At 42.0% G+C, this 22,989-nt stretch overlaps 1 protein-coding gene across 8 annotated transcripts in view; it reads right to left on the bottom strand.

Moving 5' to 3' along the window:
• Positions 1-22,989, bottom strand: part of LOC102029990 (chromosome unknown open reading frame, human C3orf67) — a gene marked incomplete at its 5' end in the record, with an annotated part of 255,631 nt that overhangs the window by 64,332 nt on the left and 168,310 nt on the right. For all 8 annotated transcript variants that reach the window (XM_005387269.2, XM_005387270.2, XM_005387273.2 and 5 more), the window contains 1 exon segment: positions 7,414-7,617. In XM_005387269.2, the coding sequence (XP_005387326.1) occupies positions 7,414-7,617 (204 nt within the window).

Raw genomic sequence — 22,989 nt, 5'->3', positions numbered from 1 at the left:
AGTGCCAGGACACAGCGCTCAAAATTAACAGCACCAAGCACAAGCAGCTTTGTTTTTCTATGATCAAGCTGCTAGAAATGTTAGAGTGAGGGAGAGAAGTGAAGGCTAAAGAAGAGAGCATGTGCTAAGATAATCCCGCTATGTTAAAAGGTAAAGACAATATTTTTACATCTTTGTGTAAAACTAGTGCAAGTGGCAGTAATGCTACAAGGTTAATCAAGGCTATAAATAACTTGCCTAGGAAACTCACCATATGCTTATAATTTTATTAAGTGAGGTTTGCCTCGTTTTTCTCTAGATATTATGCTGCTCACATGCCATGTTGATGGATGTCTGCAATGAGCTTGAAATTTATTTTTCTTTTCTTTTTTTGGCAAGCTAAGGAGACTTGTGTGCTTGATATTAGGTTATGGAATGGGAATTGCATAGCTCGAAGGCAGGATGGCTTTGGGGCTCTGCTCAGCGGGTAGCATACATGTTATGGGTATGCTTTTCTGGAGTGTAGGTTCTTGGAGGAACAAAGAGATAGTAAAATCATGAAAGAGCCCATCTAGAAAGCTCTGCTGGGGTCAGTCTGGATACCCCTCTTTAAGCTCACATCAAAACAAGCACAGGAGAACTGCTACCCATCCCTGAAGCCCCCAGTAGCCATGAAAAGGGAAAAGATCCTATTTTCCGGGCACTGGAGTGGTCCTCTGAGGAGAATGCCCTAGGGGAAGCAAAGTTTACAGTCCGAGTGAACCCACTCTGCTCAGCCTGAAGCACAAGCATGCGCTCCTCCGCACTTGATAGGTTACACAACGGCAATACAGGACTCATTTTTGTTATTCCCCTTTTAAAGGCGATGCCAGCAAGTAAGTGGCAGAGCTGGGATATGGGCTCAGGTGGATATTCTTTTGTTTATCACATGAAGCCATGTCTTTCCCTAGCTATTCCTTTTGCACAAACAGAACACACACACACACACACACACACACACACACACACACTACAGCTTTATGCTACTGCCAATAAAAACCTCTCACCAAGATAAAACTCACTTAAAAATTCATTGGAACTAACTCCTATCGCCCCTCCTACGGCTGCCTAGAGCTCAGTTTTAAAAAAATATCACGAGGGTTATTCTAAACAGAAACTCCCCAAAATTCATTGGTTGTAGTAGGCTGGTTTACACAGAAGTGGTAAAGTTCTGTTTTAATTGAATTTGATTCTAAGTTAGAAACTTTGAAAAATTTATCTGTCAAAGGTCAATGGATTTCTTAGTAGATTCGATTTATTTAGCAAGATGCCTACAAAAGCCAATTTGCTATGAGAAATATGGTTACATTTAATTAAACTTTTAAATGACTAATTTATTATATCTAAACACCTTTTAAACAGTACATATTACTCTGAACTGTACAGAGACTGAGTAAAGCCAAGGAATCAAAACATATAGAAACGCAATAGATCCTGCTAAATCCTCCTTGTTTTACTGTGCATCGGATTTCTGGTTTCAGACTGCAATGTGTGTGTGTGTGACATTGCTGCGTAAAGATGCTGCGTTGAATGCGACCTGCGTACATCTCTCTTTCTTACTTTGGGCATCAGGCCCTGGGCTGAGGAAGACTTTCCTGCAGATGTCTATTTAATAACCACTTATCAAATGTTGAACATAGAACACCACCTGTGTCACTTGAGAATTACTTTAGCAAAACAAATCTTATGTTTATGTTGAATTTTGGAGGAAAATTACCTTATTTTAGAGTAAAAAAAAAAGAACACTTTGATATTACTGATTGATTCCTTCAACCAATAACTGACCACCAGCAGTCACGCCTCACGCTGGCTCCAGGTGCAGTGTAGAAGGCGGGATGAGGTCAGTCTTTAAGGAGCTCTCACCAGGCCGGGGGTCAGGGTAACACTGACTGCTGGGGTCAGTGCTGCAACTGAGCCTGCTGGTAATGGGGGAAGCTGTGCATAAGCGGTAAGGGGGTATCTGGAAATACCTGCACTTTCCTCTCAGTTCTGTGTGAATCTAAAGCCGCTCTAAACATACATTCTTTAATAAGGAAGTTAGCCAACAAGCAAACAAAACAAAAACTGCTGAAGTAGAAAGCAGTTCTCCTGCTTATATGTTGGATGGGGGTGAGACAGGCAAAATGCATTTCAAGTTGCGCCCAGGAGATACAGAAACAATACACAGTCAGGACAGGGACCCCAGCGAACTGAGATAAGCCCTGGGAAAATAGGAGCACAAGGGGAAAGAGGCTCATACAGTCTGCTCCAGGAAGGCTGGTCTCCGGATGTCAGAGGCCTAGCTAAAAAACAGCAACCAAATTGTTTTAACAAGGACCTGGCAAGTTGGAGTGCAAGGGAAGTCTGCTCCTGCTGATGTCAGAAGCCTAGCTAAAAGCCACAACCTCACTGTTTCACTGTCTCATTTTTGTGTGCACACCAAAATGCATATAAATCCGTGAACTTGGGCTTCTCCATGGCATCCTTCCTTGGAGCCCTTCTTGGTTAGCGAGAGCTTTTCTTTATTATAGTGAGAGCTTTTCTTTGTTATTTCTAATAAACTATACAGTAATACCTTGGCTCACAAATGCCTCTGTTTGCAAACAATTTACTTTGTAAACAAAAGTGTTCAGTAAAGTTTTGCTTCTGTTTGTAAACTCTGCATTAGGTGACAAACACAACCATAGCCATCTTCCCCCAGTGGTAAAACACATGAAGTTCACAAGCTGAGGTACCACTGTACTTGGTTTGTTCCCCACTGCTGTGCCCATGGAATTCATGCTTTGGCATCTTCAGGACAAGAGCCCACAGAGAGGACAGAATTGGTTACAAGTCTCTATGCAAGCTGAGGCAGAAACAAAGGCACTAGGAGGAGGTTGTTTTGTTAAAGGAGAGACTGTGCTCATCTCCACAGATTTAATTCTGCTCCTTTTCAGAACTTGAAATTCCTTCCTCCCTCTTCTCTACATGGAGAGCTTGCACGCACTCTTGAGCTTTGGGTTAACTATTGCCCTTTCTGTGAAAGTGTTCCTGAAACCCGTAGGTGGAATGAAGTGCTCCCTCTTACATGTTCCCATCATTCTTTGCTCTATTATCACTCATCACCCTGGATTCAGTGACCTTTTACCTCTCTGCCTCCCTCTACAACTCTGAGTATCTCAAGACTACTGTATTTTTGTGTTCCCAGCACTTAGCCTAGTCCATAGCATACTGCATCACTTCAAAATGTGTGCAATGAATTAATATGAGACGATCAAGCAAATGAAGGTTAATATGGAGGTATTCCTGGCTCTAGGGGCATAGAGGAAGGAACGCTCCTTACAGGGAGGTCTGCAGAAGGGCTACAGAGGGCTTTGGAGCAGTCTCGGGGGAAAAGTACGTGTAATGTATGGGTTATGCACAGAGTGAGTGCGTTTAGGAAATTATAATTGGGACTAAAATGTGGAGTCAAAGATGGGGAGCAATAAGGGATGAAGGTGAGATGGGGGGTGTCTCACATGATAGGGGCCCCTGTGTGACAAACTAGAGAGGCAATAGGGAGCCGCTGAAGGGCTTTATGAAGAGACTCACTGAAGAGGGTAGATACAGGCTTCAGAAAGAGCACTCCGTTTAATAAAGACTTCACTACATTTCAGACAGAGTTCCAAGCGCTTTACAAGGCTTGGGTCTGAACTAGGACAGATGCTCCTAACCACCAGGCTGGGGTGAGTGGACTGGCGACAGAGCTGTTGAGGGACTGCTGAAGGAATTCAGAAGAACAAGGCTGTGGTACTAGGCAGTGAGGCTTAAGAGGTGAACAGGGGTGCCTCAGGCTCGGAGGCCACAGGATTTGGGCAAGGAAAGAGGGGGAGGAGTGGTGATACCGCCCAAGCCGGTGTGAACAGGGGCGCCACTCACTGAGAAGAAAGGTAGGCTATCACTCTGATAAATAAAGTTGTGAGCTCTTTTATTTCTTCTTTTTCACCGTCCCTACGCAATTTTTACAGAGAAAGCCTGAGCTCTCAGACAATAAAGCATCTTGCAAATTGCTCTATTTAAACTCTATATAGGCGACAGGATGCAGACTTCATTAGGGAATGCAATTTCTCATTTGTTGATAGATTCAGTATTGGAATAGGCTGAGTTTGATGTAAAAATAAACATATCTTATGCATAGCAGAGGTAGGGTTTTCAGTATTTTCTCTGTCTAAAAGAGAGACTGTTTTCAAATGGAGGGGTTATTAAGTTCATTACTAATGGTGTTATTTTTGGCTGCATACGTTTAGAGCAAAGTAGTTGTCATGCAGGAGACTCCTGTCCTTGCCAGAACAGGACAGTGAGGAGAGCATGGTATCCAGGGCAACCAAGAATTCAGACTTCTCGGTCCATAAATAATCATTCCTCAGCCTGCCCTTTGTAATGTTGGTCTCTGAGCTGCTTCGTGACATAATAAGCTCCATCGGGGGGCTACTGTTCTCTTCCTTGTGGTTTAAATGACTGCTGGGGAATATTTTATAAGAAAGGCAGTGTTTCAGCTCCATGACAAACTGCAGTAACAAAAACCTGCAACTGGCTCTTGTGATCTTGGCTCTGGCTACAAGGAAACTCTGAAGCCATAGTGAGGGGAACAGTTACCTGCTCAGGTGGCCTGTGTGCCCGACAGCTGTGTTTAGGGAAAGCACAGCTGAGGTGTACGACTCTTGGAGGGTGGACAAGGTGAGCTAACAAGCACTAATTAAAGATGGTTATTTCTTTCCTTTCACATCTCCTTAAAACCAACTGGAATTCCTTTTCCATTAAAGTCCTGCAAGTTCTTTCTTGAGCACAGAAATCTCGCCTTGCATAGCATATCTTTCACACCCATTTGACACCTGTGTTATATATAATATCAAGAAGTTGTCACATCACAGTGGTTAGGAGCTCGGGGTAGGAGTCGGGCCAAGCCAGGAGTGACTCACTTCTGCAGAGCCTCAGCATCCCCCACGGAACGGCAACCCTAACTGTGCTTATTGCCCAGGGCAGTCATAAGGCGTACCTAAGGAACACATATCAGCAACAGTGCCAGGGCCTCTGAGACTTCCAAGAGCCACAAAGAGGTTAGAGACCTGAAAAAAACTGGCTTACAGATACAAAAGGTAAACTGCAAAATTAATAATTACTTATTAAAGGTAAACTGCAAAATTAATAATTACTTATTAAACACTTAAATAACATCCACTGTCAACTATACTTCAACTCCGTCTTTATATAGTTCTATATAAATGTGAATCCAAGTCATATGATTTCATATTTTCCTTCAAAAGTTATATAGCAAAAAGCTGCATTTACTGTTGGATGAAAGTATATTTTAATGTTTGATATGATATCGAATGTAGCTTTATATGTAAGTGTTCTCTGGCTTGTGAAGAGTTTGAAATGGCTCTAGATGCTTAAGAAAATGGTAGGTCTTGAGATTCCATCTCACTGCAGAAAGAATGGCTGTTTTCAAGAAATCGACCAATAACAAATGCTGGTGCAGATGTGGGAAAAAAGAACCCTCCTCCACTGTTGGTGGGAGTGTAGACTGGTGCAACCACTGTGGAAATCAGTGTGGAGATTCCTCAAAAAACTAGGACTACAGGTCTCATTTGACCCAGCTATTCCTCAGCTTGGAACCTTCCCAAAAGAATTAGAAGCATCATATCCCAGCAATATATGTGCACCCATGTTTACAGTGGCAGAGTCTGTAATAGCTACATTTTGGAAACAACCCAAATGTCCATCAACTGATGAATGGATAAAAAGATGTGTTTTTAAAAATAAAATAGAGTACTACTCAGTCATAAAGAAGGATAAACTTGAGACATTCATAGCTACATGAATGGACCTTGAGACTATACTCTAAAGTGAAATAAATTGGACAAATGTGTAAATATTGCATTGTCTCTCTGGTGTGAGAAACTGCAAGTGTAAATAAGAAGCAAAATCTATAACAGATATTGTGAAATAGGAAGACAAAAGGAAAGGGGAACTAGGGAGGGAGGACGGGGAAAGGAAGGAAGGGAAAAGAAAAAATGAGAAAAGAAGGATGAAGCAGAAACGAAACTTTGTAAATAAGGAGGGGAAGAGGGGTTGAAGGGAGGGGAGGGAAATGGAAAAGAAGAGGAATCACGATATGTCAAGTGCAGGTACAAATTCCTTTGATGCATGCTATCATTATGTATATCTAAGTGGTACCAATAAACTTAACAATAATAAAAAAGAAAATAGTAGCTCTCATTACTACTATTATAGCAATAATGATTTCATTATTCTGCCCTAAGAGGTTTCTTGTGCTGTACTGGAGGGTCCTATTGATATTTAGGCTTTGTTTTCTTTATGTAAGCTGTGTTGAGATCCTTGAGGTCAATAGTGTAGAGGACAGACTGAGCTGAAACACGGCGTTCTGCTCTGGGACCATCACCGGAAAAGCGGAAAGACGAAGACCTGCTCCCACTAGTCTGCTGGGCCTCCGCGATGGGACGGCCACAGCCACAACGGAAGTGCTTCCCCGTGTCAACACGCAGGGACGTAAGCCGTACGACATCCCCAGAGCCCAGGACCTCTAACTCACAAGGCAGAGTCAGCAGCTACCTAGGAGCATCTACAAAAGGCTCTTTTCTGCTCTCTATCTGAGCAATACTTAGCAGGTCTACAGACTTTTCCTTTTTGAGCTTTCATGTAATAAATATGTATTTCACAGACAGGGAGGCTCTTTTGTGAGGACTTCGAGCTTGGAGCAGGCACAGAATGGAGGACTCAGTTTTCAGTAAAATTATTCTTTTTTCTCTGAAGAGTGCTTTCCATCATTGCCATCCCTCTTCCCTGAGGTCCCTGCGTGACACACTTAACTGGCCAAGCAACAGGCTGAGAAATGGGGTCTTCAGGAGGTATTACATCACAAGGGTTTGGCCTTCCTCACAGGGTTAAGCCCGTTTCCGTGGAAGCGGATCAGGCAGCGTGGGATGGGGTACTTTATACAAGGATTAATTCAGCCTCCTCCACAGTTCTTTCTGTCTCTCTCTCACTCTCTTGGCCTCCGTGTTCTGTCACAGGATGAGGCAGAAAGGAGGGCCTTGCAAGATGCAGGCTTCTTGACCTTGGTCTTTCCGGCCTCTAGAACTGTAAGAAACAAATCCCTGTCCTTTATGTTGTTTACAAATCACCTAGTCTCCTGTATTCTGTTATAGCAGCATAAAATGGACCGAGATAATAGCTTATCATATACACACATCTTCCAAGAGTAAATAAGACACCTTGAGAAGAGACAGTGGCACCTCCTAATTTCCAACCTGAAAACACTGCTTCAGAATAAGCTGTGACCATCTCTTGAGGCAGTGTTCGCATTCTGACTCTAGCTTTCCCAAGGTGCCCCTCAGATGTGAAGGGGGTGAGATGAACGCAAAGTGCAGAACTCACGGGCGGTAGGCAGGAGTTCCAGGTGGTTGTGTCGTCGCTGCTGCTGCTTATGCTGACGTTGCAGTTGTCAACCTGGGATGCGCTCAGGCCGTGGGGAGCCCCAGGGTCCTCCAGCTCCTCGTGCTGTTGCCGCCGAAGGCTTGCTAACATCTGCAACTCAGACTCACTCATTGCGCTGGGCTGATAGTTTCTCCAGTTGTACTCCTGACCGAGAGAGCAGAAAATAACAGGACAAAAGGTCACTTCATCTTAACTTTATGGGCTACCAACAAATGCTACTCCACAGCCTTAACCCCTGCGCTGGCTTCCTGCTGGCAGAGGCCTGAATCTTTCCTACACCTTGGGAGATGCCTACTCCACCTGCACAATCTTGTCTTTCTGCCCGACGGGTCAGTTACACGGCCTTTGCTGAGGTCCTCAGAAGCACCAAGCTCATGCCTGTGTACACGCTAGTTCCCTCTGCTTTCTGTCTGGCTAGCTGGTAGGTACCATATGTTGTGTCTCTTCCTCAAGGAAGCTGTCTCTGACAGCTACAGATTGGGTCAGCTCCTCTATCATATGCTCTCATACAACTCAAAAAGTTTCACTTCTAACATTCATCACAATGTAAGAAAAGTTTTGCAGTTATGCAACTGTTTATAGACTTCACAGCAGACCATGAACTTGTATAGGTCAGCACCATGACTGCCTTAATTCCACCGGTGACTAGTAGGTGCTCAACTAGTATTTGTTGAATAAATAAATAAAAATTTATTTATTAATTAAAATAGTATTTATTGAATAAATAAAAGTTGGAAGCAGTTTTTAATGGAGGGAGTGTAACTGGGGATCAAACCCAAGGCCTTTGTAACATCTCCAGCCCTTTTAAAATTGTTTATTTGAGGCAGGGTCTTGTTAAATTGCTCAAGCTGGGCTTGAACTTGCCTTCTGCCTGCCTCTGCCTCCTACAGTACTGTAATTATCAATCAGTATTATCAGTGTTGAAAACAATTTTTTAAAAATAAAACCAACTTACCATAAAGAAGTCAGGCTTATAATAGAATCAATGAATTTTAGCATTGTTGAACACTACCATCAAATATATTCAAATCACAGTAAGACTGGAAATGACGACTACTGTTAAAAGCCATCAAACACAATTTAAATGCAAGCTGGGAACAGCTAAGGTGTTATGGCTTATATCCAGATGCCCCCCAAAGTCTCACGCGCTCAAAGCCAAGGCTTGGGGAGGTGATTGGATCACGAGGGTCTGACTCTTATGGTGGATGAGTTCTCTGGTTGAGTTCATAGCTCGGTGTGGCTTGGGAGGTGAAGCCTGATTGGAGGAGGTGGGTCACTGGGGGCGGGGCCTGGGAGATCTCCCTCCCTCCCTCCTCCTTTGGTCTCCCTCTGCTCCCTGCCCGCCTGCCATGCTGTCTTGAAGTCCCTACTGCCCTCTCTTCCTCTTATTAATTTTTTTGCCTTCCAGTGATATAAAAAGTTAAGAAAATATAATTTTGAAAACAGCTTTTAATCCTTCTGACATTTAATGCTCTTTAAACAAAGCATCACCATCCTCACAATTTGCGGCTTTAAAAGCTTATTATCTAATAATGTGATGTGGAGATTTTTGGGGCAGTTGCCAGTGGAAATTCAGTTACATTCTCATGTTCACGGCAGACTGGCACCAGGAGACGCTGGCAATCTTGCGGAGGATTTATGAGTATTTAATATGCTTGGAGAGGGTTGCTGGGGAAAAATGAACATCGCAAGAAGAACAAAATTTATATTCTACATAAAGGAATAAAAAGGGAAAGATATTCAATTCAAAAGCAGTTGAGGGGACAATAAAAACATGGAAAGATGCTCAAAGTCTTTGTTATTAGAGAAACAGCTCAGAAGTATGAGAGAAACTTCCCTTGCACCAGGCCGATCACAGTAGAAACAGACCATAACAGGCGCTGGGAGCGCGGAGACACTGGGACCCTCACACCTCGCTGGGCTGGAAGTGGAGTGGGGCCCCTGCTCCGCAAAACAGTTTGGTAGTTCCTCAGACTGCTAAACATGGAGTTAGCACAGAACTCAGCAACGCACTCTAGTCACACATCCAGAGAACTGGAAGTGTGTGTGCACACGAAAACATGTACATGAAGCCGAGTGTGGTGGCGCACGCCTGTAATCTTAGCATGCCGGAAGCCGAGGTAGGAGGATTGCTGTGAGTTCCAGGCCAGCCTGAGCTAGATAGCAAAATAAAACAAAATAAAACAAAACAACACATGTACATGAATCTTCAGAGCTGCCTTGTTTTAATACTTGAAAAGTGAATACAATCAAAAGTGTATCAGTTGAGTAGGTTTTCATTTATTCATATTACAGTATATAATTCAATGATGAAGAATAATAAAGACTAATATATGCTTCTTTTTTTTTTTTTTTGGAGACAGGGTCTCGCTATGCAGTTCAGGCTGGCCTTGAGCTCACTTTGTAGCCCAGGCTGGCCTCGAACTCGCAGCGACCCTCCTGCCTCAGCCTCCTGAGTGCTGGGATTATAGGTGTGCACCACCACGCCTGGCTAAAACTAATATATGCTACAGTGTGGATGAACCTTGGAAATATAAACTAAATGAAAGAAGCCAGGCACAAAAGCCACATGTTCCGCAAGCCCATTTACATGAAAAGGCCAGGACAGGAAATACACAGAAGCAGAAAGCAGACTAGTCAAGCCAGGACCTGGAGAGACGAGTGGAAGTGTTGCTGCTAAGGAACGCATGGCTTCTTTTGGGGTAATGAAAACAATCTGGGGTTAGGTATGATGGTGGTTATAGAACACATTAAAAATTCCTGAACTGCCTATTTAAAAAGGGCAAATGTTTATGGTCTAGGAATTATGCCTCAATAAAAAATACAGTTTGGTGAGCAGACATGACAATGAGAAACCGACCACTGGACTGGGTGTAACAGTGACAAGTGACTTGCTGGCCTTTGCTTCAGTTTTTTTTTTTTTTTTGTTAAGAAATGAAACTGAACATTCTAATGTCACAGAGGTATGTTATTTAGCTTGGCATTCCCAAGGCATGCTTTAGAAATGAAAAATGACATTTTAAAGCTCACAGTTTTTCTTAAGAGTTCTTTAATATATATTTAGCATGCTTAATTCATCCATTCGATTTGTTTATGTCATCTGCAAGCCTTACTGCATTTGAGCCAATTCTGGAGACTAAGACAGAAAAATAAGACAGACTACGCCAGAATCGACAGATCTATGCCTGGGGTCTCACGCTTCCATTTCCCAGTTGCACATGATTAGGAAAATTTCCTAAGTTCTCTAGGCCTGAGTTTCTTCTTCTGTACAATGGAGATCACAGCGGTGGGCTACATCAAATCGTACAGTATATATCAGATGTTTAGCAGAGGGTATGAAAAACAGCTATATTAACGGTATCCAAACTTTTGAGCTGAACTTTATCAGAAAATGCTGAACTGTAGTTTGGACTTTAAGAGTCTCCCAAAGGCTCATGCTTTAAAGGCATGGTCCCCAGCCTAGGGCATTACTGGAGGTGGTGGAACCTTTCAGAGGTGGGGCCTAGCAGGTCTTAGGTCACAGGGGGCGTGCCCTTCAGGAAGGCTGTGGGACTTCATCGCTGCCTGTTCCTCTCTCTTGCATCCTGGTCCCAAGGTGAACTGTTTTGTCACGTGTTGGTCCATATGTGTCGCCTCGCTGCAGGCCCAAAAGTAACGGGACCAAACAATCATGGATGGACAGCTAAAAAACTCTAAGTCAAAATAACCCTTTTCTTTTTATAAACTGCTTATCTCAGGTATTTGTTACAGTAATAGAAAGCTGAATAATACAAGCTATGTCTAATTACATATGTTTATAAATTAAACTTATATATAACTATATTAAAATAATATGTAGAGTATAAAACATACATAAAAATAAAAATGATTGATTAAAATAATGAAGATAGTTTTAAAATTTTCTTCCTGAATCTGAATGAGTTGTCACTGGTACACACATTCTGGGGCGAAAACCTCCCATTTAGGGGGCCGCTGATTAGGCAATCAGTGCCTACATTCCCTGTTGCTGTTATTCTTTTCTCTCTGTCTCTACCCCCTTCCTTCTGGTCGTTCATTCTTCTGGTACTGTGCACGAGCTGGGACACAAAGAACAAAGCACACCTCTGTCCTCACGGAGCTCCCGGTCTGGACGGGTAGGCATGCCAGGAATAACAGACTGCGGCTAGCACCGGGGCACAGCGAGGACTCTGACGCTGGAGAAATGCACCGCAGAAGTGACTGCTATAGTGGTTCTCACAGAAGTCTAAGCTGGCATTCCATAGTACCTAAGTTTGCTGAAATGGAATAGAAGGACTCTTTCCGCCACTAGCAGGACGGAAACACAAGCAGGGGAGGGCAGGGCAGCTGGTTGGGCTACTGCAGTAATCCACAGTGGTGGAAATAAGATAGATTGAGTCATTAATTTATTCCACAAATACTTACTGAGACCCTAGTCCATGCCAGGAACTGTGGAGGTTCTTTGCCGAGAACCCTGCATTTTCATGATTTTATTTCATACAGCAGCGCAGTGTATTCTGACAACACCCTGGAGGGGGCAGCCAAAAGTGAACAGAGAAAAGAAAGCGCCTTCCTTCAGGGTCGTGAACAGAGCAAGTGGTGGCAGAGACAGGTAATTAACTTAGTTCTCCGAGACAGTTCTGATTTGCAATCTCTTAAGCCATTTCAAAATCACCAGAAAGGCTAACTCATTTATTATTATTATTTTTTTAAAGGAGGCTTGCAATAAAGTCTTCATGTTAAAGTGGACACCAGCAAAAAGTATCTAACTAAATTATGCAACTGCTGAGAGGCAAAGTGCCTTCTGTAATTCTAACTCTGAAAGGCTCAGAATGTTATGCATAACTCAATTTTGTTTCAAAATATCCTTGTAGGAAAGAAGGCATTATCCACCAGATTTGTTTAGGAATGAGGCAATGGGCTGAAGTCTATACTATTCAGCTGTGTCCAGATTTCTAGGCAAGTCCTTCGCTCACTAAGTCAGTCATTCGTTTATCATTTTTCAGATATTGGGAGCCTAAGCCAGTGAAATCACAAAGATAATGAATATGTGGCTCTTGCTTTTACAGGTCTTACAACCAGCAGGATAAATCAGAATTCCGGGGAAAGGAGTAGAGACAAGGTAGTGTGTGCTGAAGTATAGCAGTAATCACACAGGCCCTTGATAACGATTAAGAGGAAAGCTTACAACTCCAGCAAAGAGAAACATGTACCCACAAAGCAAAACAAAACAAAACAAAACAAAACAAAACAAAACAAAACAGAAAAACCACCTTTCTACTTGATGCTTTGTGCCCAATCACAGTTCTCAAGGTTTGAAGACAGAATAGTGTAATTGATCAAATACCTTCCCATATAACTTTGTGGGTCTCAGCTAAGACAGTTCTGCTGAGCTGTGGATAAAACAAGGCTAAACAGAGTGAAAACTGAGAGAAGACCAAACCAGCTGCCTCACCCTGTTGATTATAGATGGAAGAAGAACAGAACTGGGAGAAAACTGGGAATATTACTCCTGTCCTGGAGCTTATAAAATTTCTTTGTGACAGTGGCTGACTCTCATGGCACAGGGAATATCACGTAGAAAAAGAAATGAAATGGAATCAGTAATACTGATGCAAAGCCACAAAAATGAAAACATCTCTAATTTATTTATTTATATTTATTTACTTTTTGTATGTTTTTGAGGCAGGGTCTCACTATGCAGTTCAGGCTGGCCTTCAGCTCACTTGGTAGCCAAGGCTGGTCTTGAACTTGCAAGGATCCTCCTGCCTCAGCCTCCCCAGTGCTGGGATTACAGGTGTGTGCCGCCATGCCTGGCAATATCTGTAATTTAATTTAAACTATGCAAGGCAAATGGCTTCCTGTCCAAATCTTATGAAAGTACAAGTTTCTACCAAAGACACACTCTTAATAGTTACAAATAAAAACTATCCATTTGTCCAATAAAATGGATGTTATATTCATATAGTAGGATATTATACAGCAACGAAATGAGTAGTGATTACATCTTACAAGCAAATGCTAAGTAAGAGAAGCTAGGTGCAGAAGAATTTATAGTGGCAAAACTAATCTTGGGGTAGTTGTGAGAGGCTAGTGAGAGGAAGTGATAATGACAGGAGGGAGCCCTGGGGATTCTGGGGGATGGGGACTACTCCTTCTTGATTTGGATGATGGTTACTTGGGTTTGGTTAGCTTGTGAAAATGCAACAAAATACATGCTTCTGATGTATGTTCTTACCCATAATCAACAAGAACAAAGAAGTCAATGGCTCAGAAAGAATTTTCTAGAAAGTGATTACTTGTTAGTCGCTGGCAACTCATTCTGGGCAGTTCTGGTGAAAAAAAAATTGAGCTGGGCTGTCAGTATCAGTGGTGGTTTAAATTCCTATTATTAAGAATTTTGTAGGGGCTGGAGAATGTAGCTCAGCAGCGCAGCGCCTACCTGGCAAGAGCGATGCCGAGTTTGATTCCAGGTACCAAAAAAAAAAAAAAAGAATTTTGTAGTTGTCATTAGGAAGTTTTGCAGGCGTTTTTTGACCTCCGTGTGCTAGCAGGAAAAGTAGAAAGTCCACTTCTCAAAGCTAATTTTAAACGCCATGACCATTTTAACTTGAGGATTAATTTCCTCTTCATTGCTGTTTGCGGACAGTGTTTAATCCCTACAGTGACATTTTAAATAATACCTGATGGTAATTAGTTAGCGTTCCAGGGCAGCTCTTCATCACCTCACTTTCCTGAAAACATGTTTTTAATTCCCGAGCAAGCATCCTCACAGAGTGCGCTCCAACTCGCAGGGGATGCAGGCCGGCTAACAGAAAGAAAGGTAAGACAGGGGCCACAAACGTGAGCTGTGACCACGTGTGCACCCAGCTCGCTCACACTTTACGGTAGCTTTCAGCGCGTCTTCACAAGGCAGAGGGTAAGTTAAAACTTAAGCAGCAAGCCGCAGCACAACCTGGAAATCTCTGCTGAATTTAAGGGATGTCACATCAACTTACATAGCATAAATCAAAGGACGGTCCATTTCAAAGAATCAAATGGTCAGAACAGAGATGGTGTTTTATGCCGATGTCAGTCAGTCAGTCACATTTTCTGAGACACGGCCAGACCCAGTTTCTGCTAACTATCTGTCACAAACCTTGCAGCATGTGATCTGGACACACCTGACAACACTTGATACCACCCATATTTCATTATCTACTCAGGTGGAGAATTCTTAGGTAGTCAGGCTCAGTGTTAGCAAAATTCCTTGTAAAGATAGAGAGGTAACTGTCATATATACGAGTCTTCTTTTCGAAGAGGGTGGGTATGAAAAGAGTTTTTAAAAGACCTTCAGGGCAGGGGATATAGCTCAGTGGCACAGTGCTTGCCTGGCAAGTGAAAGGTCATGAGTTTGATTCCTGGCACTCAAAAAAAAAAGACCTTTAAACTGATGTGCTATATTTGCATAAAATATTTTTCTAATTCATGACCTAAACAGAAGTACATTTCCATACATTTTACCTTGGCAGTTTGCTAATATTCAGAAAGAATTATCTGACAAATATAGCTGAACTCTTTTTATTAACATTATAATGAGGTGAAAAACAATTTTAATTTTCCAGCACCTACCTCCAAGTAGGGTGCTTCCTGAGCGTAACAACTAACTATACACTAGAAGGAATCTGGTAACACCAAGGTGAGCAGCTCTCACATTTCTTGTTTGTTTTTTTGTTTTTCTTCTGGTACCAGGAATTGAACTCACGACCTTGCACTTGCCAGGCAAGTGCTTTCCTGCTGAGCTAAATCCCCAAACCCACTCTCACATTACATTCAAGGCAACTGTAGCCTTGGACGCAGACAAGAATAGGAGCCATTCAATAAATAGTAGTTTAAAAAGTTAAAGACTCAGGAGGAAAACAACTACTGAGACTGCTTACAGAAATGCAGATCACAGGGAAGCACACTGAAGTTTCTGGAGTGAGAAGGTGAGAACTTTAAGTGAGCTTAAGCTGTTTAGAATGGAAAGCAGTTTGACTGTAAGACGGCTGTGACACATAAACTGAATCCTGTGCGTACCTACGCACACCAGACCACTTTAAAGTGTGCCAGGCGTGGTGGCGCTTGCTTGTAGTCCTAGCACTCAGGAGGCTGAGGTAGGAGGAGTGACACAAGTTTGAGTTGAGCCTGGGCTACATAGTGAGTTCAAGGCCAGCCTGAACCACAGACTGAGACATTGCCTCAAAAAAAAAAAAAAAAAATTAAAATGGTAACAGAAGTTAACTGTATTAGTGGCCACAGAATTTCCGCAGTGGTCTCTAGTTGGAGGAAGCGGGTCACTGTGGTGCAGGGCGCACTGGATTTTCTGACCCAGATTGTAGGTTTGACATTGCCTTGTCATTTAGATGTGAGGGAAGGAAAGCTGCTCTGCTAACTTGTCTGTCAAACAGGAACAATAAAGAATACGTTAAGGGCTTGAGATGAGGTGGGGACTGGAGATAAAGCAGGGAGCACCCTGAGGAGGGCCTGGTACTCGGGAGGTGCCCCAAGCCGTTCAAGTCCCATAGAAGGTTCTTAGACTTCCAACCTCCAAGTGTTTAGGAAGTACTGCCAGCCTAGCGCCCCCTATAGGGCAAAATGGTGAGTATGCCTTCATCCTACTTGAAATTAGGAAAACAGCAAAAACAAATTTTTACAGAGACCCTCTGATGAATCGGATGCTAACCTTAGCCTTAGAATGTTGGAGAATTGTTAGTTTTTGTTGGAGAATTTGTTGTATAGTTTTTGTTGGAGAATGTTGGAGAATTGACAGTTTTGGGCTAAACAGTGCATGCATTTGCACTGACTTATATATACTTCTGTTAGTCCTTTTTTTGGTCAAGGCTTTCCAGCTTCTTAGACTTGTTGAAAACTTGAAATTTCCTCTCTTCATCACAGTAACTGGAGCATTCTGTATACTGAGCTGCTTTTTTTCACTCAGGAAAGTGATAAAAAAATGACAATGAGTTTTACAAATTTGTACCATCACCCAGAATTTTGGTCATAATTCTATTTTTAATTTATATTAAAATGTCTCTATTCTAGACCATTTGCCTTTGTCTAAAAGTATGTTAAACACTAGATGCAAAGAAAGTGAAAGAAACAGCATGAGTTTGGACTGAAAATTATTCAGAAAGAAGGCAAGAGTGCCATGAGCAAGTTCCACCTGGGAAATTTCTGTGTCTAATTCAAATCCTTTTATTAACAGCACAAACCCTTTAATCACAAAATTCTGTGGTTTCAGCATTATCTCCCACAGTACACTGACAGATAAAACTGAGATAATGACCTTGGCTTTTCAGAGATAAGGAGAGTACAGTTTTGACAAAATATCAAGTATCAGTCTATTTTCCAAACTGTTAATTGGTAGGAGTGTCCAATTTAATAACTGAAATTTCTTCCCATGGCCAGAGCGATGGGTTATGAAATCCACAGCAGTTCTGCCCAAATTCAAGTTGACCTACCAAGCATGACGAGATGCATCTACAATTCTATTCTCTGAGCAAGGCAGGTACACAGAAGTTCGTCTCTGTGGAAAGACCAGATACACTATTTCTGGTTTCTAAATATTTTTAGGGTATCCCTGAGGAAACACCTATTTGTTATCTGGCAGAAGGGATACATTAATTCACTCTATATTAGCACTGGATTCAACTAGAGAAAGCAAGATGTATATAATCATACAGCTACTACGTACTGAGTATTTGTAATTAATTTTAGAATTTTATGAATTTGAAAAAGTCTTGTTTTCAAATGCAAGGCACACAGATTTACATTCTTAACTACTCAGCGACAGGCAGGAGAAAATACCCTGCCGTATTATTGGCAAGGTGTTCTATACACGCTATCTCACTGAATACTCAGAACAATCCTATGCAATGAGTATTATTTCCTCCAAGTTTATAGCGGAGGCTATTGAGGCTCAAGGAGGCTAGCAAAGAAGTCCAGGGTCACACAGGTAAGAGGGAACAAATCCAGGATGTGAATCCAGGTCAGTCTGACTCCTAGCTGGTTCTGAAAGGCAGTGTCCACTCTGCTTGCCTTCTCAGTTTGGAAGGGTAAAAATGCAGACAGACTTACAGAGGGAGGACCTGTCTGGAGAAGGCTGTCTGTCAGGGGGCTTAGGGCAGCATGAGGATAGAAGGCAGGTATGGTGGAAACCTCCAAGGGAGGACGAGTCACCCCTAAGTGAACCTGCACTGTCGGTCCAGGGTGATGAGCACATGCCCAATACATGGGGCAACCTGACCTTGAAACAGATGCTCCGAAACAATGCAGTATTATTGTAGCTGAAACAAGCAGGGGTCAGAAAGACATTCATGACTTCCTTAAACAGTGGGGTATTGTTGGAAAAACAGCTGCAAATGGCATACTTGAGTGGCAAATTTAAAGTGAGACAGATGGCTTTCCTTTGAACAAAGAGTACTATCTATCCTAGAAAATACAGAATTTATAACAGAACAATGCTTTTAAAATTCTCAATTTACAAATTCACTTTAAGTTTGTAGAGTGCAAATTGCATAGAGTTTTATTAAATTTTTAAAAAATATGATGATACATATTCCCTGCTCAAGTTCTGGGTGCAAATAAATTAGGGAGTCAATGAAATTAAGTCTTTTATAGTACCCAAAATGGCTTAACAATTAAATCAAAAACCTGACTCAGATTACACGATGGCCTAAAATAATCTTTGAAAGTTTTCTTCTATAATTCAGCTTTGATATTCAACGTAGGGATGTGAAGATTGAAGTTCAAAGTTATATGATTCACTTTACAATTCTTTTCCTGTAAAAAGTCATGTTTTTCCCCCTGAAGAGAATACCTGAATTTGTAGTGGGTAGGTTATTTTGTTTTTCTTATAAAAGTAACTGTTCTTGAATAGCTCAAACGTTTTCTGGAGCTACAAAGCCTGTTATATAAATCTTTTTGTTTGTTCACATAGTAACATTTGCAGGTTTAAAATAACTCAGTCATAATTGTTTGAATGCAGTTATAGGTGTGGAAAAGTTTAATTACCAGCTATCTACATGGTTGCAATATTACCCAGAAGGCGGTACTTCTTTCTTAATTAAAAATATTTGAACTTAATAATAGAGAACTCTATTAAAGTATGAATAAAACACTGCAAGAAAGAGTTTACCAAGCAGCTAGCAAATCGATTTCAGTAGACATTCCTTAAGAATTGCTAATATTTTTCCAAATCAGGGGATTAGAAAGACAGTTCTCCTGTCACCTCCTTTACTAAAAGCCTTTAATTTTCCTTTGCCATAAATGGCTTCACACTGGTACTTGCAATAGCGCAGATTTTCAATGACATACCCACTCACAGTTCCTGATTGCAGCGCTCTGATGATGACCTTAATATAGCTAAGTTCCTCCTGTAGTCTTTCACAGCCTGGTAAGTGACATTACCACCTCTCCAGGTGCTCAAGTTTGAAGCTGGGCATCTTCAGTTCTGCCCGTTTCCTTTTCCCATGTCCTGTCCATCCTCCACCCAAACATTTCAGGATTCTGTCACTGCTCTGCATCTCTGCTCTGACCTATCACCGTGACACCTCATTCCACTCCTGCATCCACTCCTGCCCCATGGCATCCCTTCTGGACACAGCCAGAGGAAACACACTGGAAGTAAATCAGGACCACATATGCCTTACTTACAACCTCTCAGAGACCTGCCACTGCACTTGGAATAAAGACCACACTCCTCACTATGAAGCTCCTTGGCTCACATGTCTGCGCTCTGTCCACCCCTTACTTCGTCCTTGTCCACTTTCTCCTTGACCATCGTATGTCCCAGGTACATGAATCCTCCCTTAAGTCCTTAAGTGCCCATTTCAGGAGCTTTGTACCTCGCTGTTCCTATGCACCCTTATGTCCGACTCTGCCGCTCTCTCCTATCACCCTGTATGCTCCTTCCCACACCCTCATCACAGCTTATAGTTATCTGATGTACTTGTTTGCTCACTGTCTGTCTCCCACCAGGTGTACGGCCTGGAGGACTGCTAGGTGCATACCTCTAGCACTTCGGAGAATGTCTCACCTGCTAGTGGATCTAGAGAAGAGTCCCTTGCTTATCTAGAAGTAGAGCCAGAGCAGTTGTATTCCATCACCTGGAGACCCTTTATTTTACAGGCCCAGCTGAAGGGGCAGACGCCCAACATGTCAGTGCTCCTGATCCATGGATACAATGCTAGCCAGCCAAGGAAAGTGCACATTTGCATTCATAGTAACATGAGAAGGACATCTAGTCCCGGATAATTCTTAGGATGGTCCATTTCTATAAGTTATACTAATAGTATCCTTCTTGGCCTGTCTAAACTCATGAAGTCTATGTTAGAGTTCAATAGTGGGGCCATGATACTCAAGTTCTAAATTTTAACTATGCTGAAAATAGAAAAAAGGCACCAAGGCAAACAGAAGGCATTCAGATTGGAAAAGAGTAAAATTATCTTTCTTTACAATTACATGGTCCCACGTATAGAAAACAGTAAGAAAGCCACATAAAGTAATAAACTTACCAAGGCTTCAAGTTAAAAAAAAATCAATATATAAAAATGAATTATATTTTTATACGCTAGCAGTCAGCAAATAAAAATGAAATTAATAAGGTAAGTCTATTCGCAATAGCATGAAAAAGAATAGTTAGGAATAAATTAAACAAAATGAACTCAAGATCTATACAACGAAAACTAGGAACACTGCTGAAAGAAACTTTAAAAAGACTTAAAAAGTGGAAACACATGCTGTGGACTGCATGGCTTAATATTGCTAAGAGGGCAATGTGCTCCAAAATGATCTTCAGATGGATGTAATCCTGTGTTCGTCAGCTTTCTGTCATTACAATAAAATATCGGAGATACATAACATACAAGCAGAAAAGCTTTATTCAGCTCACAGTTGTGGAGGTGTCAGTGTGAGGTTGGGCACATCTATTCGTCCAGGCCTCTGATCAGGATGTTGGGAGGCAACGGCAGGGAACATTGAGGGGGCAACTCTATCCACATCATGAGGCAGGAGGCCTCCCCACCGATAACTGCTGTCACTCCGACATGCTGGTACGTATGTAGCACATGTACAGCCTATATGCAGGTAGAGTAAAACCTGATCTCTCCCACAGCCTCAGTCTCCAGGTGTTTCCTCACACCACCCTTTTCCAACCTCTAGCATAGGGACAGATACATAGATCAGTGGGAGAGACTGAGAGGGGCCGGAGATTGACAACTCATCTATTATCAAGTCAATGGAGAAAGAATGTTTTTTTTTGTTTGTTTGTTTAAATGGTGCTGGTACAACTGGCTATCCACATTCAAAAAATGTAGGTAGACCCCTACCTCACACAAAAAATTAACACACCACAGGTTACAAACCTAAACGTAAGCATTGGAACTGTAAGTTTCAAAAGGAAACACAGGAGTAAGTCTTTGTGGCATGGTGTTAGGTAATGGTTTTTAAGAGATAACATTAAATAGACAGCAACACAAGAAAAAATAGGTAAATTAGACTTCGTCAAAATTGTGCTCTGAAGGGCACCATAAACAAAGAAACAGACAAACCCCACAATGGGGGAAAATATTTGCAAATCACATATCTGATAAGGAACTTTCATCCAAGCTATATTAATAACTCCTAAGACTGAGAAATAAAAAGACAAATTAAAAAAAGGGACTGAATAGACATGCCTTCAAAAAAGATATGCAAATGGCTAATAAGCACAAGAAAAGATGCTCAGGGTCGTCAGTGATGAGACAAAGGCAAATCAAAAAAGCAGGCAGATACTACTTCATACCTTCAGGATGGCTTACATGCAAAACGTAGATAAGAGGAGTGCTGACTAGGAGACTGAGAAGCCAGAACCTCCATACATGGCTGGAAGGAGTGTAAAGTGATGCGGTCACTTTGGAAAACAATTCAGCAGTGTCTCCACACTTAAATGCAGAGTTCCATACTACCTAGCAATGTGACTCTTACGTATATATCCAAGAGTACTGAACATGTACGTTCATGCGGAAAGCTGCCCAAGAATGTTCACAGCATCATGACTCATGACAACTAAGAAACAGAAGCAATCCAAATGTCTTTGAACAAGGAAAGGTGGCACACCCAGAGAATGGGTTAGGTGTAAGAAGGAATAAAGGGCTACAATACGCACGGCCCTTGAAATCATTATGCTACGCCGAAGAAGTCAGACACACAAGGCTACATATTATATGACTCCATTTATAGCAAATGTGCAGAATAGGCAGAGCGACAGAACAAAAACAGGTTAGTAGTGGTGGTCAGGAGTTTGCGGGGTAGGAGCACCGGGTAATGACTGAGCTCATGGAGTGATGAGAATGACTGACAATCAGTAGTGATGATTGCATATTTCTGTGGAAATACTCAAAGCCATCGAATTGTACATTTAAGAAGGATGAATTCCATGTTGCATGAAAACAATCTCAATAAGGTAGTATTAAAAAGTCATCCCTTTGGGGCTGTGGAATCTGGGAGAAGATCCCTGTGTGGGGTTAGTAAACAAAATTTTTTGAGGGAACTCATTTTTCACAGATTCTTAGTTGCACATAACAAGGAGAATGGTGGTTATTGGAACTTTCACTGTAAGCATGAGCTATTTTTTGTACTGGGGATTAAACCTAGGGCCTTCCCACTGAGCTACATCTCCAGCCCTTTTTTCTATTTATTTCAAAACAAATCTCACTACATTGCCTCTGCTGGGCTGGAATGTGGGATTTCCTGCGTCAACCTCCCACAGTGCTGGGATTACAGTGTGCACCACCATACCTGGCTGAACTTCTTTTTTAAAGGGTACTATCCTCTGGAAAAACATTTCTGGTCTGTTGTAATTTCACTCTGACATGAGGCAAGACTGCTTGATGTCTTCAGTGCTTTTGTATTCTGTTAAAACTAAAACAGTCTTACTTGTGAATGTGAGCGGTAGACTGTATGGGTCTAGTGGGTTAGATACAAAATTATATTTGTCCAAATTTTCTGAAACAGGCAGGCACAGCCTCTGTGTCTATCCCCCACCAACGATCAAGCTCCTTCCCACTGTTCATGCTTGGAAGCTGATGCCTGGACTCAGTCTCCTCAGCTGTAAAATGGAATGGTAAGTTCTTATAGGGTTACCATGAGGTAGAAGAGACCGTGTCCTTTGGAATGTTTCGTGAACAACTCTAAGAAATGTCTCCTGAAATAAACTGAACGGTTTCCGGGACCTGTCTGTCTGAGAGCCTCTTAAATGAAGAGAATGGGTAAAAGCAAGCATGTTGCTCTCCTTCCCAGTGCTGGTCTCTCTCCTGTTTTGCTTTTCCCCTATAGCTAACATTTCCTAAACATTTACACACGCCACATTTTCTCTGTGCCTTGTGACACAGCATTGCAAGATAACCTAGGAAGTTGCTTTGTTAGCTACATTTCAACTCACTGCCACGACCAAAGCAATGCAATTAGAATTAGGCAGCACAAGAACACATTTTTGTTTTGTTTTAACTGTATTTTCTT

This window comes from Chinchilla lanigera, unplaced genomic scaffold, assembly GCF_000276665.1.
Source record: "Chinchilla lanigera isolate Chin_1 unplaced genomic scaffold, ChiLan1.0 scaffold00029, whole genome shotgun sequence".
In the NCBI taxonomy this organism is placed as follows: domain Eukaryota; kingdom Metazoa; phylum Chordata; class Mammalia; order Rodentia; family Chinchillidae; genus Chinchilla; species Chinchilla lanigera.
This window is presented reverse-complemented; position numbering and strand designations above follow the sequence as displayed.